At 42.5% G+C, this 18524-nt stretch overlaps 1 protein-coding gene, 1 non-coding gene and 2 pseudogenes across 2 annotated transcripts; 3 read left to right on the forward strand and 1 right to left on the reverse strand.

Annotated features, from left to right (window-relative positions):
* The first annotated feature begins 1016 nt into the window (after positions 1 to 1016).
* LOC139419250 (sperm-associated antigen 16 protein pseudogene) lies at positions 1017 to 2738 on the forward strand (annotated as a pseudogene).
* A 354-nt stretch (positions 2739 to 3092) lies between these two features.
* LOC139418599 (coiled-coil domain-containing protein 82-like) lies at positions 3093 to 6354 on the forward strand. Its single transcript, XM_071168195.1, has 7 exons — positions 3093 to 3913; positions 4090 to 4300; positions 4396 to 4488; positions 4585 to 4709; positions 4896 to 5066; positions 5312 to 5500; positions 5673 to 6354. Exons 1-7 carry the CDS (start codon positions 3389 to 3391, stop codon positions 5736 to 5738), a joined length of 1380 nt encoding a protein of 459 aa, XP_071024296.1. The 5' UTR covers positions 3093 to 3388; the 3' UTR covers positions 5739 to 6354.
* Positions 6355 to 14737: 8383 nt separating this feature from the next.
* On the forward strand, positions 14738 to 14809 carry trnac-gca (transfer RNA cysteine (anticodon GCA)). Its single transcript has one exon. It is a non-coding gene; the product is annotated as a tRNA-Cys (tRNA).
* Positions 14810 to 14856: 47 nt separating this feature from the next.
* LOC139419251 (protein O-glucosyltransferase 3-like) lies at positions 14857 to 17773 on the reverse strand (annotated as a pseudogene).
* Between the last annotated feature and the right edge of the window lie 751 nt (positions 17774 to 18524).

Below are 18524 nucleotides of genomic sequence, written 5' to 3' on the forward strand. Positions count from 1 at the left end.
AGTCAACAAATGAGAGTACCTGGGGGGTGGGAGTGGAGCTAGGCACTGCAGGACCTGGATTAACCTCCACATCACCAGAGGAACAGAGGAGAAGTAGGATAAGGGTACGGCTAAAGACTTTACGAACTGGGCGTCTAGCACATTCAGAACAGAGAGTAAAAGCAGGTTTCTGGGCACGATATAATAGATTCAAGGCATAGTGTACAGACAAAGGTAAGGTAGGATGTGAGTACATTGGAGGTAAACCTAGGCATTGAGTAATGAAGAGAGAGATATAGTCTCTAGAGATGTTTAAACCAGGTGATGTCATCGCATATGTAGGAGGTGGTACACAGGTACACCTCCAATTTACTCAAATGATGTCAATTAGCCTATCAGAAGCTTCTAAATCCATGACATCATTTTCTGGAATATTCCAAGCTGTTTAAAGGCACAGTCAACTTAGTGTATGTACACTTCTGACCCACTGGAATTGTGATACAGTGAAATAATTTGTCTGTAAACAATTGTTGGAAAAATTACTTGTGTCATGCACAAAGTAGATGTCCTAACCGACTTGCCAAAACTATAGTTTGTTAACAAGAAATTTGTGGAGTGGTTGAAAAACGAGTTTTAATGACTCCAACCTAAGTGTATGTAAACTTCAACTGTACACACATACCATTTACCACATATAAGATTAATATTTTTACAATTTAACTGGTTGTCTAGGTCTTAATTGAAAGGGAAAAACAAAAACCTGCAGACACTCTGCCCACGGTGAAATGAGTTTGACACCCATGCTGTAGGCCTATCACATTCCATGTACACTGTGCAGACTTAGAGTGTGTTCGTAAATTCAATCTGGAGTGCCAGAGTGGGTGTTCGTAAATTCTGAGTGTTGTCAGATTGTCCGTTCGTAAATTCATCAGTTATTCTGCGTGTCTGGCACACTTAGACGAGAGTCCTCTGAAACCGTAGAAGATAGCCAAAGGGAATTTACAAACGCACCCTTAATGTTGCGTAAATTCGTGACCATGGAGGAGGGTAAACAAACGCAGAAAGGGGTTGTTGGAAGAATGGCTGCGACAAATGAAAGCGCAAGAATCTGTCAATGGGCCATATTACCTCGAAAAGGTGTTGATACCAGATGACTCAAAAGACAATTATCAATGTGAGGAAGTTCTGGCCTATGAAGAAAGGAGCATGGTAGAGGGGGATGAGGATTTGGAGGCCGCGATAAGAGCATTGCACGATGCCTCAGAGGAAACGGGGTCCGTGTTACAGATCAGAGGCTCAGCTAAGCAACCCATCTCCCACATTCCAGAAGTGGTGGATAATTTATCCGCAACTTCCTTGTCAAAATGGGCATGAGCAGAACTTTGGATTGCTTCCAAGCAGAGTGGTACGAAATGGAGCAAAGGGGGTTGTTGAATACCGTGGCGTTTGTGCCTGGCGCATATACGCACAACAAATTTATAGACAATGAGCTGAAGAATATGCAAAGTGAGCGGGACAGCTTAAGTCTGGCAGCTTTCAAAGCTGGTGAAACACTGGTCAAGCTTCAGAAAGAGAGGGATTTCCATCACCTGCAGCATTAGTGTCTTGTCCAAGAGAAGAACAGGCTTGTTTAATACATCAAACAACTGAAGAAGCACTGTGGTTCATATGAGCCTGCACTGAAGCAGCTGAGTGAAAGGTACCAAGTGGCGTTGAAACAGAAAATGCTCATCAGTTTAGAGGGACAGAACATGTGGTCAGCCTGGAAGCCACCCTGCGTAATACACACTGGTCTTCCCCCAGAACAGGAGAAATACCAGAGTCTGGGGAAAGAGTCCGACTACAGAATGATGGATTTGCCCTCTATGACCATGACAAAGACCCAACCAAAAACACAGCTCAGTTTCCTGTCAGCAACTGTGTGAACCCCTACTTAGGCCAAATAAAAGCTCTGCCATCACAGGGCACCAAAGCGTCTGAATTCCGCCTCACCAACTCACTGAAGGTCCATACTCTGCCAATAAGCTGCCTCGCCCTGCACCCCCGCAAGTTTATTGTAGCCTCCTCCAGTGACAACCAGCTCTGGAGGTTGTGGGTTATGTCTGTCGGGGAGATGAACATGACTGGAGAGGGTCATAGTGATTAGCTCTTTGGCTGCAGCTTTCACCCAAATGGTGGAACCCTGGGCCACCACCAGTGGAGACACAACAGTAAGGATCTGGGATTTCTCCCAAGGCCACAGCATCCTGACTCTGGATGGCCACACCCATGCCACGTGATGCTGCTCCTTCCACTCATGTGGTGACTTTGTTGCCTACTGCTCAAAGGACAACACTACAAAGGTGTGGGACCTGCAAAGCTGCTGATAAAACCCTGTCTTTGTGGGAAGCCAGGATTGGACTGTGTGCACAGACCTTTTATCGCCACCAGCATTCCTGCAACCATGCCACCTTTAATGCACTGGGCGACACTGTTGCCTCCTAATAATCATACGGTGTGGTCAAACTATGGGATATGAGGAAAGTAGCAGTCATGATAACCATGGAAACTGTGCCACATCCTAGCAACCAAGTGGCCTTCCACCCATCGGGCCGGACACTGGCTATCACAAGGAATGATTGTTCAGTTAAGCTGATGGAGCTGGCATCAACTCAGGTGTCCAGTTTATTGTCCATAGTGTAATCTTTGATCACAAGGGGGAGTACTAATTATCAGCAGGGTCAGATTCTCACCTGGTCATGAAATTAATAAATGCTTAAAATTCTTTCTTGCTGATTATAAATGTCAAAAAGCCCTCTTATTGCTGACATGTGTTTTTTACATGTGCTATATTGTTTGATTATCTTATTTGTGAAGAACATTTACCACTTTTCCAGAATAAAATAGTTTTAAAAACAGATTACTAATTTATTTCTGAATTGAGGCATGCATAAATAAATAAGCTTTTAACAACATATTTTATATTAATAAACCTTATTTGTCTACATGATGCACATTAGCAAAACATATATATCACTAATGGACTTCAAACAAGTAGCCTAGCAGTGGGCAAAAAAAAAACAACTAGTAATTTATCTAGAATGACCGGGAGAGGCGCTATGATTTTAGAGGCCACTTTGAGTTGAGGGCGGGAGTCGAGAGCGGAAGTGGGAAGAAGCACACGACAACATCAACAAAACAAAACAAAAGGTGCACACGAGATACAATTAGATTTTTTTTAAAGGTTCACCGTGGTTAAAGCTTGGTATAAACCCAGATTAACGTTGTTTACATATAATTGCGCGCATTTTTTTTTAAATGAGCATGTTCATCATCGCACATTAGCTAATTGCTAGCTAGCCTGCCAGTATTGCTAACGTTATTTAACGTTTATTTGGACTGTTAACTTGGCAACACTGCGTAAACAACCATGGAAAGCCTGTACAAGCGTAAAGTGTTCGCAACGTTGCGAAAAAATAAAGCTGAAGCGTCGAAGAAAAGGGCTCAAATCGGTTTGCCGTCGTCTATCCTTGATGACAGTGACGAGGAGTCCTGCGCGAGCACGACCAGCATCAGCGCTTCAGAGAGTGACTATCAGAATTCGGACAGTGGGAGCGAAAGTACACCTGCCAGTGGGGAACAGAGCCCTGCCAGCGATGGTAGCAGCTCCAGCGAAGGTAGGTCCCGTCCTCGTCGGAAGCGCGTCCTCGCAGACAGCTCCAGCGACTCTGACAGCGACGTAGGAACCAAGCCTAAAAGGAAAGTCGTTCCCAAAAAACGCGTAAAACAACAAAGCCACGATTCCGATTCGGAGGACGAGAGTGCTGCAGAAAAGGACAAAAAAGTTGCCGAAGCTAAACAGACCGCAGCTAAACGAAAGCAACGCCAGTCTAAACTCCTGGCATTATCCAAGAAGATGAAGTCCCGCGTTCCCAAACGCAGGGGCACGTTGGAGGTATCTTACCACCATATCATGTAAACGAGCATGACATAAGTGTTGATCCTTTGGGCAGAATCATTGTTGCATATACCCACAATAATCTGTCCATATATGGACTGAGGAAACATTCTTTGTTGTTGAACATTGTTTTACAACCAATGTATTGCTGTGGTTCTCTTGTAAATATCCAGGATTCAAGTGATGAAGACAAGGGTAAAGTAGCTGAAGATGTTAGTGGCGATAATGATGAAGAAGAGGATACCCCCGAACTATTGCTGGGCAGCAGTGAAGAAGAGGCAGCGGATCGCAGCGACAGTCTGAAGGACTTCATAGTTGAGGATAAGACAGGGGACAAGAATGAGGAGGTGTCAGATGAAATAGCTGTTTCTCTTCCACGCCAGTGTGAGTCAGCTGACACACTTTATCATGGGTCAATATTCGCAGGTAAAAGCACACTGTGTTGTATGATTCCTTTGCTTCTTTCCTCCTTTTGCTAGTCATCACTGGGTCTCAGCTCAATCACTTTCAAGTGGTCCTCAAAGCCCTTATGATCAACGTCCTGGATGAAACCTTTCTCAAGTCTCTTTATGGTAAGTGTTTTTAAACAATAGCGGTCTCAAAAACCATCACCAATCAACTGCATGATCCAAGTGTAGGGAATCTATTTGGTTGATAACTGTGAGCAGGCGGTGATCGGACAAAGCGATATGCTCAGGAGATGAAGGCGTCGCTGTTCCACTTTGATGAGCGGACAATCCTCCCTCGCCTGGAGAACCTGAAACAGCGGAGCCGCTGGACCGACCGGTACAAGGTGAAGAACCATTTCACAGAGAACTTAGACAGAAGTTTGTGTGTAGTCAATTCAACGTTGGCTGCATATTCACTGATCTCATTTGTATACAGCTATTCTTGTACTTTGGCTAAGTCGTCCATTCTTATATTATGTTCAAAAACAGTATATGCAAACTGGTATGTGTTTTTGTGTGTCCACGTGCAGGAGCGTGTGGAGTGTTACCCCAAGGTCCGGCTTTTGAAGTTAGGATTGCATCAGAGTGTTTGTGAGGCATGCAAGCTCCAGAGACCATGCAGTTTCAGTGTGCGTCTCTCAGGGCAACTGTACAACCTCAACAGCCTCGAAGAGGACCAATTCATGCCCGATGACACACAGGTACTACATCTGAGAAGAAATCAACACTGTCTTTGTTTTATCCATCTCGGTCCCTAGAAGAAAGCATACAGTACATGTGACATTGGCTTCCCATAAAATCCCACTAACAAAAAGTACATCATCAAATCAAATAATTCTGTATGGGACCATGCACCAATTTATCCTTTTGTGAAATGTCAGGTTTGCTGTTTGTCTGGGTGTTTTCAATGACAGGACACCTTGCATGTGTCTTTCCTAAATGGCAGGCTTTCAGTGTGGGCTCCGTTTGTGCCAGCCGAACAGAGGTGTATCATGCTCTGAAACACTTCAAGTACCACTTGTTTCAACACTGCCGGACAGTGATGGAGGAGGAGGAGAAGAATGGAGAGGAGCCAGTGAAGGAAACAGTGAAAAGGGTTTTCACCAAACTGGAGGAGAGGGGCTGGATCTCAGAGGTATGTACCCCACTTGCCCTCCATAAAATAACAGTACCATCCACATCTGTTTGTTTCAGAAAACCCTCTGATTTGTTCCCCCACGCTGTCATTTTGTGGAATAGAAATCAATACTCTCTGATTTTCCTCACTGACACTCCCTCACCACTTCACTCCCACATCTCTCTTTCAGCAATATGAGAAATTCCAGGACCATCTCAATGATGCAGACTACTTCCAGGAGGAGAAGCTAGACTGAAGGATTACGACAGACAGGATAAAGGATCCATATCTACATCCTATTATAGGCATCCATTTAACAGTTTTATGGTTTATTCTGCACATTGTTAGGGAAGAAGTATTTGATTAATATATATATATATATACTGTTTATTTGACTTCAATTCAATGTTAACGTTTAAGATTAGTGAGAAGCTTTTAAAAACCATTTCCTCCTTTTGTTACCATTTAAGACATCTATTACTTCTGTATTATATCAACCATTTTATATCATGCTCATAACTCTTACAGTATATAACATACGTCTGCACTAAATGTATCTGCAAAGTTTGAGCGATGATGCAGAATACTCTGGTACTGCTGTAAATCAAAGAAATGTTACTCCTGAGTTCTTTAAACTATCCTGGTTACGTTCCCTACTTAGTTGAAGCAGTGTTGTCCATCCAATAGTTAAGATAATGCCAAATGGAGTTTGCAACGACAGATGACCTCAAATGACATGAGTAATGTTCTATATTGCGGATTACACTATCTAGTGTAGAAAGATGGTACGACTCTTCTGAGTTTTGCTTCATTTCTATTAAAAAGCTTGTGTGATGCTTCATAAAATAAATAATAAAAACTCCATTAAACAATATCTTGTCCATCAGCATATAATTGCAGTATGAAATATGATTGTCTTTAAAGACATGCAAGAAGCCAACCAAAAGTATAAAAAAAATACAAATGAAACCACATACATGACAAATGTAACATAGTTAGGAGACATCCTTTTTCAATTCTACCGCATCTGCTGTCTTGACCTCTGAATGCTCGGCTATGAAAAGCCAACTGACATTGACTCCTGAGGTACTGACCGTTTGCCCCCTCTACAACCACTGATTATTATTTGATCCAGTTGGTCATTTATGAAGAACAATCTGGCCTTAATGGCCATGTACTCATAATCTCCACCCGGCACAGCCAGAAGAGGACTGGCCACCCCTCAGAGCCTGGTTCTTCTAGGTTTCTTCCTAGATTCCTGCCTTTCTAAGGAGTTTTTCCTAGCCACCGTGCTTCTGCATTGCTTGCTGTTTGGGGCTTTAGACTGGCCTACACACAATACCCCATAATGTCAAAGTGCAATTATGTACAATTTGTACAAATTAATTAAAAGTGAAAAGCTGAAATGTCTTGAGTCAATAAGTATTCAAACCCTTTGTTATGGCAAGCCTAAATAAGTTCAGGAGTAAAAATGGGCTTAACAAGTCACAATAATTTGCATGGACTCACTATGTGTGCAATAATAATGTTTAACATGATTTTTGAATGACTACCTCATCTCTGTACCCCACAAACACAATTATCTGTAAGGTCCCTCAGTCGAGCAGTGAATTTCAAACAGATTCAACCACAAAGACCCAGGTTTTCCAATGCCTCGCAAAGAAGGGCACCTATTGGTAGGATGGGTACAATTTTTCAAAAGCAGACATTGAAAACAGTGGTGGTCAGTGCCATTTAAGATGAGGGAGAACAATTCATTTTTTCATGAGCATGGCCTTGTTTCTATTACAGCATATTGGATGACTGTCATTCATATTTAATTCACCCAGTTTAATGTAACAGCGATAGGTTTAGGCATGATACTCTAATTTTCCCTATACCCATCATGAGGTTGCTAAAACCTAGCCTAGGAATGACAGTTTACAACGTAGGTGCTCACAGGTTGAGAGAACAATTTGAGGTGACAATCCCACCCTGCACACTCTTGCCTGCATCTGGCAGATTTAGTGTGTAATCATTAGTCCAACAGTTGCAAACAAGAGTTTCTATTGGACTCATTCAGGTATGTTTTATCCTCGTTGTGTTCCGTTTGCTTGCGTTTAAGAAACGTTTTTCAACATAATCGGCGGAATGAATACACCCCTGATCACTCGCAAACGCAGTTCACTTTCATAGCAGCCCGTTGTATTCCTTCTCTCATCTATGTGCTCTCCTCCTCTCACATTGTCTCTTCGTATGTGGACTTCAATGCACAACACATCAGCTGTATGTGACCAACAGCTGTATTTGACCAAAAACCTTTCCAAGCTAAACTGCTACACACAGCCTACATCATTGTCACCCTATATAAGTAACGTCATAGTCAGCATAGCTAATAGAACTAAGCTGTTAGTAAACCCGCTACAATCATGCAGTAACTTTACAGTGTACAGTCAGTAAGCAGTTACACCGCTGGCAGAACATTTGTAAAACCAAAAGCTTACCTTGACTTGGAAGAGTTCCAGTGTTGTGATGGAAAGTCATAGCCAGCATGCTGACGTAACATCCCTCTGTTTGAGCAGCGTGTTTCAGTAGGCTAAACTAGCTAAGTAAAGTGAAACTGAAAGTTAAAAAAATAATGAAATCTCTCTATTTCTCTCTTGCTTCGCCTTCATTTTGGAATAAATTTGTTAAACTGTTCAACTACTGTGTTTCTCTCTCTTTGAGTCAACTACTCACCACATTTCCTGCACTGCAGTGCTAGCTGTAGCTTATGCTCTCAGTACTAAATACATTTTCTGATTGTTTGATTGGGTGGACAACATGACAGTACATTCTGCAAGAGCTCTGGTAGGTTGGAGGGCGTCCTCCGGAAGTTGTCATAATTACTGTGTAAGTCTATGGAAGGGGGTGAGAACCATGAGCCTCTTAGGTTTTGATTTGAAGTCAATGTACCCAGAGGAAAGCTAGCATTCCTCCAGCTACACCATGGTGCTACCCTACAGTGCTGTTGAGGCTACTGTAGACCTTTTCAAAATAGAGTGTTTAATCAATTAGTTGGTGACGTGATTATATTTAGTATAGGTTAATCTAAAAATGATAACTTTAATGTTTTACCATTTTTATGAAATTCCCTGAGGATGATCCTCCCCTTCCTCCTCCGAGGAGCCTCCACTGATTGAATATCCTTTTGAGCAAATTACACTTTGGATGGGTATCAATACATCCAGTCAATACAAAGATACAAGCGTCCTTCCTATCTCAGTTGCCAGAGAGGAAGGAAACCGCTCAGGGATTTCACCATGAAGCCAATGTTGACTTTAAAACGGTTACAGAGTTTAATGGCTGTGACAGGAGAAAACTGAGAATGGATCAACAACATTGTAGTTACTCCACAATACTAACCTAATTGACAGATACAACACATTACGTAGTACCACTGCATATTTTCATACATAGTGGTTGCTGCATCATGTTATGGGTATACTTGCAATAATTAAGGACGGGGGAGTTTTTCTGAAAAAATTAAACGGATTGGAGCTAAGCACGGGCAAACCCCTAGACAAAAACCTGGTTCACTCTGCTTTTCACCAGACACTGGGAGATGAATGAACCTTTCAGCAGGACAATAATCTAAAACACAAGGCCAAATGTACACTGGATTTGGTTACCAAGAAGACAGTGAATGTTCCTGAGTGGCAGAGTTACAGTTTTGACTTATATCTGCATACAAATCTATGGCAAGACCTGAAAATGGTTGTAAAGCAATTTGACAGAGCTTGAAGAATTTTGAAAAGAATAACGGCAAATGTTGCACAATCCAGGTGTGGAAAGCTCTTAGAGATTTACCCAGAAAGACTATAATTCCTGCCAAAGGTGATTCTAACATGTATTGAGTCAGGGGGTTAAATACATATCTAATCAAATCAAAATCAAATCAAACTTTATTTGTCACATGCACCGAGTACAAGTGTAGACTTTACCGTGAAATGCTTACTTTACAAGCCCTTAACCAACAGTGCAGTTCAAGAAGAAGAAAATATTTACCCAGTAGACTAAAATAAAAAGTAATAATAAAAAGTAACACAACAATACATAACAATAACGAAGCTACAGTGGGGCAAAAAAGTATTTAGTCAGCCACCAATTGTGCAAGTTCTCCCACTTAAAAAGATGAGAGAGGCCTGTACTTTTCATCATAGGTACACTTCAACTATGACAGACAAAATGCAAAAAAGAAATCCAGAAAATCACATTGTAGGAATATTAATGAATTTATTTGCAAATTATGGTGGAAAATAAGTATTTGGTCATATACAAACCAGCAAGATTTCTGGCTCTCACAGACCTGTAACTTCTTCTTTAAGAGGCTCCTCTGTCCTCCACTCGTTACCTGTATTAATGGCACCTGTTTGAACTTGTTATCAGTATAAAAGACACCTGTCCACAACCTCAAACAGTCACACTACAAACTCCACTATGGCCAAGACCAAAGAGCTGTCAAAGGACACCAGAAACAAAATTGTAGACCTGCACCAGGCTGGGAAGACTGAATCTGCAATAGGTAAGCAGCTTGGTTTGAAGAAATCAACTGTGGGAGCAATTATTAGGAAATGGATGACATACACTGATAATCTCCCTCGATCTGGGGCTCCACGCAAGATCTCACCCCGTGGGGTCAAAATGATCACAAGAACGGTGAGCAAAAATCCCAGAACCACACGGGGGGACCTAGTGAATGACCTGCAGAGAGCTGGGACCAAAGTAACAAAGCCTACCATCAGTAGGCACTACGCCGCCAGGGACTCAAATCCTGCAGTGCCAGACATGTCCCCCTGCTTAAGCCAGTACATGTCCAGGCCCGTCTGAAGTTTGCTAGAGAGCAATTGGATGATCCAGAAGAAGATTGGGAGAATGTCTTATGGTCAGATGAAACCAAAATATAACTTTTTGGTAAAACCTCAAGTCGTGTTTGGAGGACAAAGAATGCAGAGTTGCATCCAAAGAACACCATACCTACTGTGAAGCATGGGGGTGGAAACATCATGCTTTGGGGATGTTTTTCTGCAAAGGGACCAGGACGACTGATCCGTGTAAAGGAAATAATGAATGGGGCCATGTATCGTGAGATTTTGAGTGAAAACCTCCTTCCATCAGCAAGGGCATTGAAGATGAAACGCGGCTGGGTCTTTCAGCATGACAATGATCCCAAACACACCGCCCGGGCAATGAAGGAGTGGCTTCGTAAGAAGCATTTCAAGGTCCTGGAGTGGCCTAGCCAGTCTTCTGATCTCAACCCCATAGAAAATCTTTGGAGGGAGTTGAAAGTCCGTGTTGCCCAACAGCCCCAAAACATCACTGCTCTAGAGGAGATCTGCATGGAGGAATGGGCCAAATACCAGCAAGTGTGTGAAAAACTTGTGAAGACTTACAGAAAACGTTTGACCTCTGTCATTGCCAACAAAGGGTATATAACAAAGTATTGAGATAAACTTTTGTTATTGACCAAATACTTATTTTCCACCATAATTTGCAAATAAATTCATTAAAAATCCTACAATGTGATTTTCTGGATTTTCTTTTCTCATTTTGTCTGTCATAGTTGAAGTGTACCTATGATGACAATTACAGGCCTCTCTCATCTTTTTAAGTGGGAGAACTTGCACAATTGGTGGCTGACTAAATACTTTTTTACCCCACTGTATATACAGGGGGCACCGGTACCGAGTCCGTGTGCGGGGGTACAGGCGATTTGAGGTCATCTGTACATGTAGGTGGGGGAGAAGTGACTATGCATAGGTAACAAACAAACAGCGAGTAGCAGTAGAGTACAAAGGGGGGGTCAATGTAAATTGTCCAGTGGCGATTTTATGAATTGTTCAGCAGTCTTATGGCTTGGGGGTAGAAGCTGTTGAGGGGCCTTTTGGTCCTAGACTTGGCGCTCTGGTACCGCTTGCCGTGCGTTAGCAGAGAAAACAGTCTATAACTTGGGTGACTGGAGTCTCTGACAATTTTATGGGCTTTCCTCTGACACGCCTATTATATAGGTCCTTGATAGCAGGAAGCTTGGCCCCAGTGATGTACTGGGCCATTCGCACTACCCTCTGTAGCGCCTTACGGTCAGACGCCAAGCAGTTGCCATACCTAGCGGTGATGCAACAGGTCAGGAAGCTCTCAATGGTGCAGCTGTAGAACCTTTTGAGAATCTGGGGACCCATGCCAATGATCCACATCTAATCTAGATATATAAGCATTTAAAAATGTATATTTTTAGTTTCTTCCACTTTTACATTACAGAGTATGTTGTGTGGGTCCTTGACAAAAAAATGACAATTAAATCAATTTTAATCCCACTTTGTAACAACTAAATGTGAAAAAATGCAAGGGGTGTGAATACTTTCTGAAGGCACTGTATGTGTGTTTGTGAGTAGGTAGGGCCAGTGTGGGTAGGGCACCGGCCCATTTTAAACCAGCAAGTCTAATTTTTTTCTCTAAGAGCTCCAGTGGATAACTGGGGAGCTGCTCATTCCTCACGCTGGAAAACCTGTGGGTACAGTAACACAAGACATATCGTGTTTATCACTGGGTGTCAGTAAATGGGCTTTTGGCCAATACTTTTTTAATTGGCATCAGTAAAAAGGTGTCCCCTGAATATGTGTTTTGGCTGACACTCACCTGCTTCGGAGCGTGTCCTGGACACCATAAGGTCCCGCTTGGGGACATAGACCTGTGACTGGAACAATGTCCTTTAGTTGTGCATATAGTTCACGACAATTCTGCAATACAGAGAAGACACCAGGCTGTAGAAAATGTACTTCAATGTAGTTGCCTCTGAGTGCTGATTAGGTTACCTTGCTAGTTAATTAGTTATGGTATAGAAAAATAACCCAAGATCTGTGTTGTGTTTAGAGGCAACCTGCACCTCTCTACTGTACAGGCTCCATTCCTTTCATATGTAGAGAAGGAGCTCAATGAATTTCTCAATTTCTCCATCTTTGGGGAGCAGATAAGGAAAGTCCCGTTACAATCAAATACACTGATAACTAAACTCAGCAAAAAAAGAAATGTCCTCTCACAGTCAACTGCATTTATTTTCAGCAAATTTAACATGTGTAAATATTTGTATGACATAAGATTCAAAAACTGAGACATAAACTGAACAAATTCCACAGACATGTGACTAACAGAAATTGAATAATGTGTCCCTGAACAAAGGGGGGGGGGTCAAAATCAAAAGTAACAGTCAGTATCTGTTATGTACTGCAGTGCATCTTCTCCTCATGGACTGCACCATATTTGCCAATTCTTGCTGTGAGATGTTACCCAACTCTTCCACCAAGACACCTGCAAGTTCCAAGACATTTCTGGGGGGAATGGCCCTAGCCCTCACCCTCCGATCCAACAGGTCCCAGACGTGAGGTCCGGGCTCTTCGCAGGCCATGGCAGAACACTGACATTCCTGTCATACAGGAAATCACACACAGAACGAGCAGTATGGCTGGTGGCATTGTCATGCTGGAGGGTCATGTCAGGATGAGCCTGCAGGAAGGGTACCACATGAGGGAGGAGGATGTCTTCCCTGTAACGCACAACGTTGAGATTGCCTGCAATGACAACAAGCTCAGTCCGATGATGCTGTGACACACCGCCCCAGACCATGACGGACCCTCCACCTCCAAATTGATCCCGCTCCAGAGTACAGGCCTCGGTGGAACGCTCATTCCTTCGACGATTAACGCGAATCCGACCATCACCCCTGGTGAGACAAAACCGTGTCTCGTCAGTGAAGAGCACTTTTTTTTCCTGTCTGGTCCAGCGACGGTGGGTTTGTGCCCATAGGCGACATTGTTGCCGGTGATGTCTGGTGAGGACCTACCTTACAACAGGTCTACAAGCCCTCAGTCCAGCCTCTCTCAGCCTATTGCGGACAGTCTGAGCACTGATGGAGGGATTGTGCATTCCTGGTGTAACTCGAGCCGTTGTTGTTGCCATCCTGTACCTGTCCCGCAGGTGTGATGTTCGGATGTACCGATCCTGTGCAGGTGTTGTTACACGTGGTCTGCCACTGTGAGGACGATCAGCTGTCCATCCTGTCTCCCTGTCTTAGGCATCTCACAGTATGGACATTGCAATTTATTGCCCTGGCCACATCTGCAGTCCTCATGCCTCCTTGCAGCATGCCTAAGGCATGTTCACGCATGATGAGCAGGGACTATGGGCATCTTTCTTTTGGTGTTTTTCAGTCAGTAGAAAGGCCTGTTTAATGTCCTACGTTTTCATAACTGTGACCTTAATTGCCTACCGTCTGTAAGCTGTTTGTGTCTTAACGACCGTTCCATATGTGCATGTTCATGGTTCATTGAACAAGCATGGAAAACAGTGTTTAAACCTTTTACAATGAAGATCTATGAAGTTATTTGGATTTTTACGAATTATCTATGAAAGACAGGGTCCTGAAAAAGGGACGTTTATGTATGTATGTATGGACCTATCCCATTTAAATAGATGGTAACATATAGCTAGCTGGCTGTAAGCCCCCTTGTGTTCTCGAGAGATAGTACGGACCAAACAAAGCGCGCTTGTGTTAGCTGCTAACGTTAGTTGTGGAACATTTAATTAACCTTTATTTAACTAGGCTAGTCAGTTAACAACAAAATCTTATTTACAATGACGGCCTACCCCGGCCAACGCTAGGCCAATTGTGCGACGCCATGGGACTCGCAATCACGGCCGGATGTTATTAACAGTTAACTTACCTAGATAGCTAACTGCAACATTGTCGTTGACCTCTCAAAATGGGGTAAATATGTTACGTTTTTTGTATAGTAATATGCTATATGGCACTGGGTTCGAATAATTGTAAATAACAACGCTAGCAAACTACTTGAAATTACGCACCATGATTACCACTAATTATCACAGTTGCAAAATTGGCCATATTGTAAAAAGGCTGCTGCTATTAATTTAATAGCGCTGGCTGGCTAACGTTACAGTACTTCCGGTCATGGTGCCAAGGCTCTGAGTCGCTAGCTTCAACCAAAATGTCTCTACTATCTGTGCTACTACTAGCTTCCTGCTAGATAGCTACTTGGTTTATGGTTTGTCTCTTAACTGTAGCTATTGACTACAGCTAAAACCAAAGTACGTTGTCTAGGAAATCTAATCACAAGCAGTCGAAAGTGAAGTCAATATTAATATTACAATCAAAAGATTTTCATTGCTGAACTGTGACGCAGATAGCTATATATTCTAAAACTTTCCCTTTAATGAACAGAAGGGGGTATAGCTCAGTGGTAGAGCATTTGACTGCAGATCAAGAGGTCCCCGGTTCAAATCCGGGTGCCCCCTCTTTTTTGTTTTATGGCATGTAATAGACATTTCTGGTCGTCAATCAATGTTTCAATAACATTTTATTTTTTTCACAACAGTACCGTCGAAGAAAATAGGTCGTTTAATTGCACAATCAGAGTGGATTTAGAAGAGTCCAAAAAGAAACCAATCTATATGGCAACAACACATTTATAATATTGTAACCATCCAATATATATTTTTAAAGTTATGGTAGTGAATAACAAACAAAGGACATGATCATCTTGGTCAATAAAAGGTTAACACAACATCAACAGCAATAATTTATACAAATGTAATAATGGTGACCATCAATGATCATACAATTACACAAAATGCAGTATGAAATATCACTCAGGTCAGTGAAAACAGATGCTTCTGCATAATGGTCTTGTCAATAAAACAGTCATATTCCAGGCCCAGTAAAGTGAGCTGTGACAAGGTCTGTCTGGCTCAAACCACATTTTATATTTGATCGCCTATATGAGTGTTGGTACATCCACTAAGCAGTCCTGGTCACACAGTACTTCTTCATTGCATAGAATCTCCATCAACAAGCAAGCAGAAGTCCAAGGCACTTTCTGTATTGAAATAGCTAGTGTCTCTTCCTTTTCTTTTCAGTGTTGATCAGACTTCATCCTTCTGGTTGGTTGGTCTGACGCTCAGAGTACATCTGTTATGGAAAGAGACAACTTTCCTAGCTGGGTTTCTTTTTCTCACACACAGTACAGTATCAGAGTTGACAATGCAGTAAAAGTATCAAGGAGAATGACAGTACCTTAATTTATCTGAACTGCTTTAGCATTGGCATGCATAGCAAATAAAGACAATTACCTGTAGCACACTGTAATAGTAACAGTAGGATCTGTTAGTTGTGCGAGCTGTCGTACAATCGTCTGGCCTGCTTTGCTAACGCTTGTGCTTCATCATCATTCCCCTGTAGGGAAAATAAAGAAATCCATATCTTAATCAAATATCCACAAAAACCTGGCTAGATCCTATTCATTACAACATGCATTTGCATTTCAAGTATCCCAAAATGTACATGGTAGCAAATATATATTGACACAAACATTGGCACTCTTTCTCTTTCATACTATTGCCCACTCAATCTTTTGGATGAGGTCAGAGACTCCTCTTCACAGGGATGTAGTGGGTGCCTGGCTTCTTCAGGTGGGTGTAGAAGTGATTTGGTGAATTCTGCTTCAGCACCAGGCTGTTTCCCAGCATCAGCTAAGGGAACCTGTAAGGAGCCACTGTGCCCTTAACATTCACCTGATACTTATACTGTAAATGGGAAAGGGCCGTCCGTATATTACGCCACGGTGTGAAAGTTTAGAATTCCCTTTTATTTTATATTATTGTGGCTACCAATTTTTTATTTTGGGAACCTGCTGGCTTTGGTTGGAATGTTCAGAATGTTCCCCCACCTTGAATAAGTCAAAGAATCCAGCAAGATTTGTTTTGCCCAGATCCCTCCCCCTTTTCTTGGACAGAGTGACCAGGTGTAGGCACTCTTCACGACTGTCCCGGCAACAGAATAAGGCCTGTTCTGTTTTGTTGGACCAAGAGGCCAAGGAAACAGAGTAATGTGCATATGAGTAATGAGGTGTAAGTAAGCAGAATTAGCTCAAGGGAGAATGTAAGAAGTAATGTGTCTTACCTGTGTTGCCCTGGACTGACAGCAGGTCACTGGAAATGTCACTGGGTCTCCAGGGTGGAGTGAGTGTTGCCATAGGTGGGGAGGATGGTGTCTGTGGAACCGCACCAGGAGATGATTGGAACAGCCCCAGGAATGTAATCTGCTTCCTTGTTTCCATTGGCCAGTCTCCCACATTGATGTAAAATTCCACATCAGGAAGCCTCACCTCATATTGAAAATATATTATTATGTGAATTTCTGGTGAGGGGCAAATAAGTACCATCGGACAGTTAAGAAAGGACCATGATCATACTTATTGATGAAAGGACAGAGACCAGCACACACAAACTCACCTATAAATAATAGTGAACACATACAATGACACAAAAAAGACAAAGCAACGTTTTACCTTCCTACATAGTGAGAGGAACATTTCATCAGAGAACTAATAAAATTAAGGTTACTTTTATTTATTTTTTGAAAACATTATCTTGAAGTCAATGCATTTTCCCAGGAAACAGCGATTACAGCATAGTGAATGAGACCTCCTCTGTTGGAGAACCGACAGGGGACCTCCTGTAGGAGGCGCTGCAGGTCAATGGAGGGGAAGGCACTGAAGTCTGAACAAATATTTATATTGACTATGTCCGTCCTAGCTCGCTCATTAATGTCAATCGAAATTACTGATGGCCTCTTATCTACTCACCCCCCCCACCTATTGCCATAGTTTGTACATCTCAATTGTCAGTAAAAAACACATTTGTTTAAGCAAATCAGCCATATCAGCTATGTTTTTTTTAAAGGCAGTAAATGAGCCTGAATTAGGGTTGCCAACTTTCTCACTACCAAATAAGGGACAAAAGGTGGCGTGCCAGTGCACGGTCACACGGCAGTGTGGGTATGGTGCTATGGGAATGAATGAACAGTGTATATTCATAGTCTTATTCAATTGGAATGGCAAAAGGCATTATGAGTTATGCGAGTTGGGCAATTAGCTTTCAGAATGTGATTGTTGTCACTGCTCAATAACTGGTAAACGGAGTGGTGTATTCCACAGTTGACATTGGCATTATCTGCTGCATAGGCTGTGAAGTGTCTAATATCAAGTTCATGATTTTACAGACAGTTCATCAGAGCTTGATGTATGCCATTTGCAGTTTCATCACTGTCTTCATAAAAGTCAAGTAACTTGAACTGCACTCCATCAGACACAGAGAAATATCTCACGCACGCTGGAAACATTTTTCTATTTCCCTTGTTTGAGGCATCACTGGCAACTGAAAAATACACAGGCTCACCTTCCGTAGGAGGCAGAACATCATTTTCCGCAGTAGACGATATTGCTAGCACCTTTAGCTAGCGTGGCCTTCTTGTGCATTTCTGTGGATGCATGCTGAGTTTGGTCACTCTCCCCGCCATGGCCAATTGAGAATTCCTGACAACATAAAGTACAGAAAGCTTTCGTCGGAGTCACCACTGACAGCCTTAACCCCCACATCTTGTTTGCTTCCCATTGTTTGTTGTAGCTGCAGTCTTTTCTTTTTTGCATGTTTATCCATATTTCCATGATATGCCAAACCGACCGAACTACAACAGAAATTACTTTGCAGGAATTGGCGCGTTTACGCTATACTGTGATTGGATGAATATACAGGACAAGGGAGATCACGTATGGGACAAACCAATTCAGCCCAATTTAAGGGACATCCCGGCTAATACAGGACAGTTGGCAACCCTATTGCTGAATGAACTGTTTCGCTGCCAGACAAGGCTCCGCTGATTGCCAGGTGTAGCAGTGGTAAGATGTTAGGACTGCTGTTGGGACAGCTTTATATAGGCGCTGTATGTCACTGTTATAGTGCAATTAATGTATTGTTTAGTGTCGTGTAGTGGCTTTGCTGGCATACATATAAAACAAATGCGGGGGCACCGAGATTTACATGCTAAAATCACGACTGCGCCCTGAGCAGTCACAGTACTCATGATAGGCTGGGCCTGAGGACATAAAACCAACAGGATGCAGCATCACGTGGAATCAGTGCGAATAAATAACAGATCAACATACTGCCATCT

This window comes from Oncorhynchus clarkii, chromosome 10, assembly GCF_045791955.1.
Source record: "Oncorhynchus clarkii lewisi isolate Uvic-CL-2024 chromosome 10, UVic_Ocla_1.0, whole genome shotgun sequence".
Classification (NCBI taxonomy): Eukaryota; Metazoa; Chordata; class Actinopteri; order Salmoniformes; family Salmonidae; genus Oncorhynchus; species Oncorhynchus clarkii.

Excerpts from the sequence above, each read along its gene's own strand:
- LOC139418599 (XM_071168195.1), top strand. The coding sequence starts at position 3,389 with ATGGAAAGCCTGTACAAGCGTAAAGTGTTCGCAACGTTGCGAAAAAAT. Across the intron at positions 4,710-4,895 it reads GCTGGACCGACCGGTACAAG|GAGCGTGTGGAGTGTTACCC; the intron begins GTGAAGAACCAT and ends GTCCACGTGCAG. Across the intron at positions 5,067-5,311 it reads TCATGCCCGATGACACACAG|GCTTTCAGTGTGGGCTCCGT; the intron begins GTACTACATCTG and ends CCTAAATGGCAG.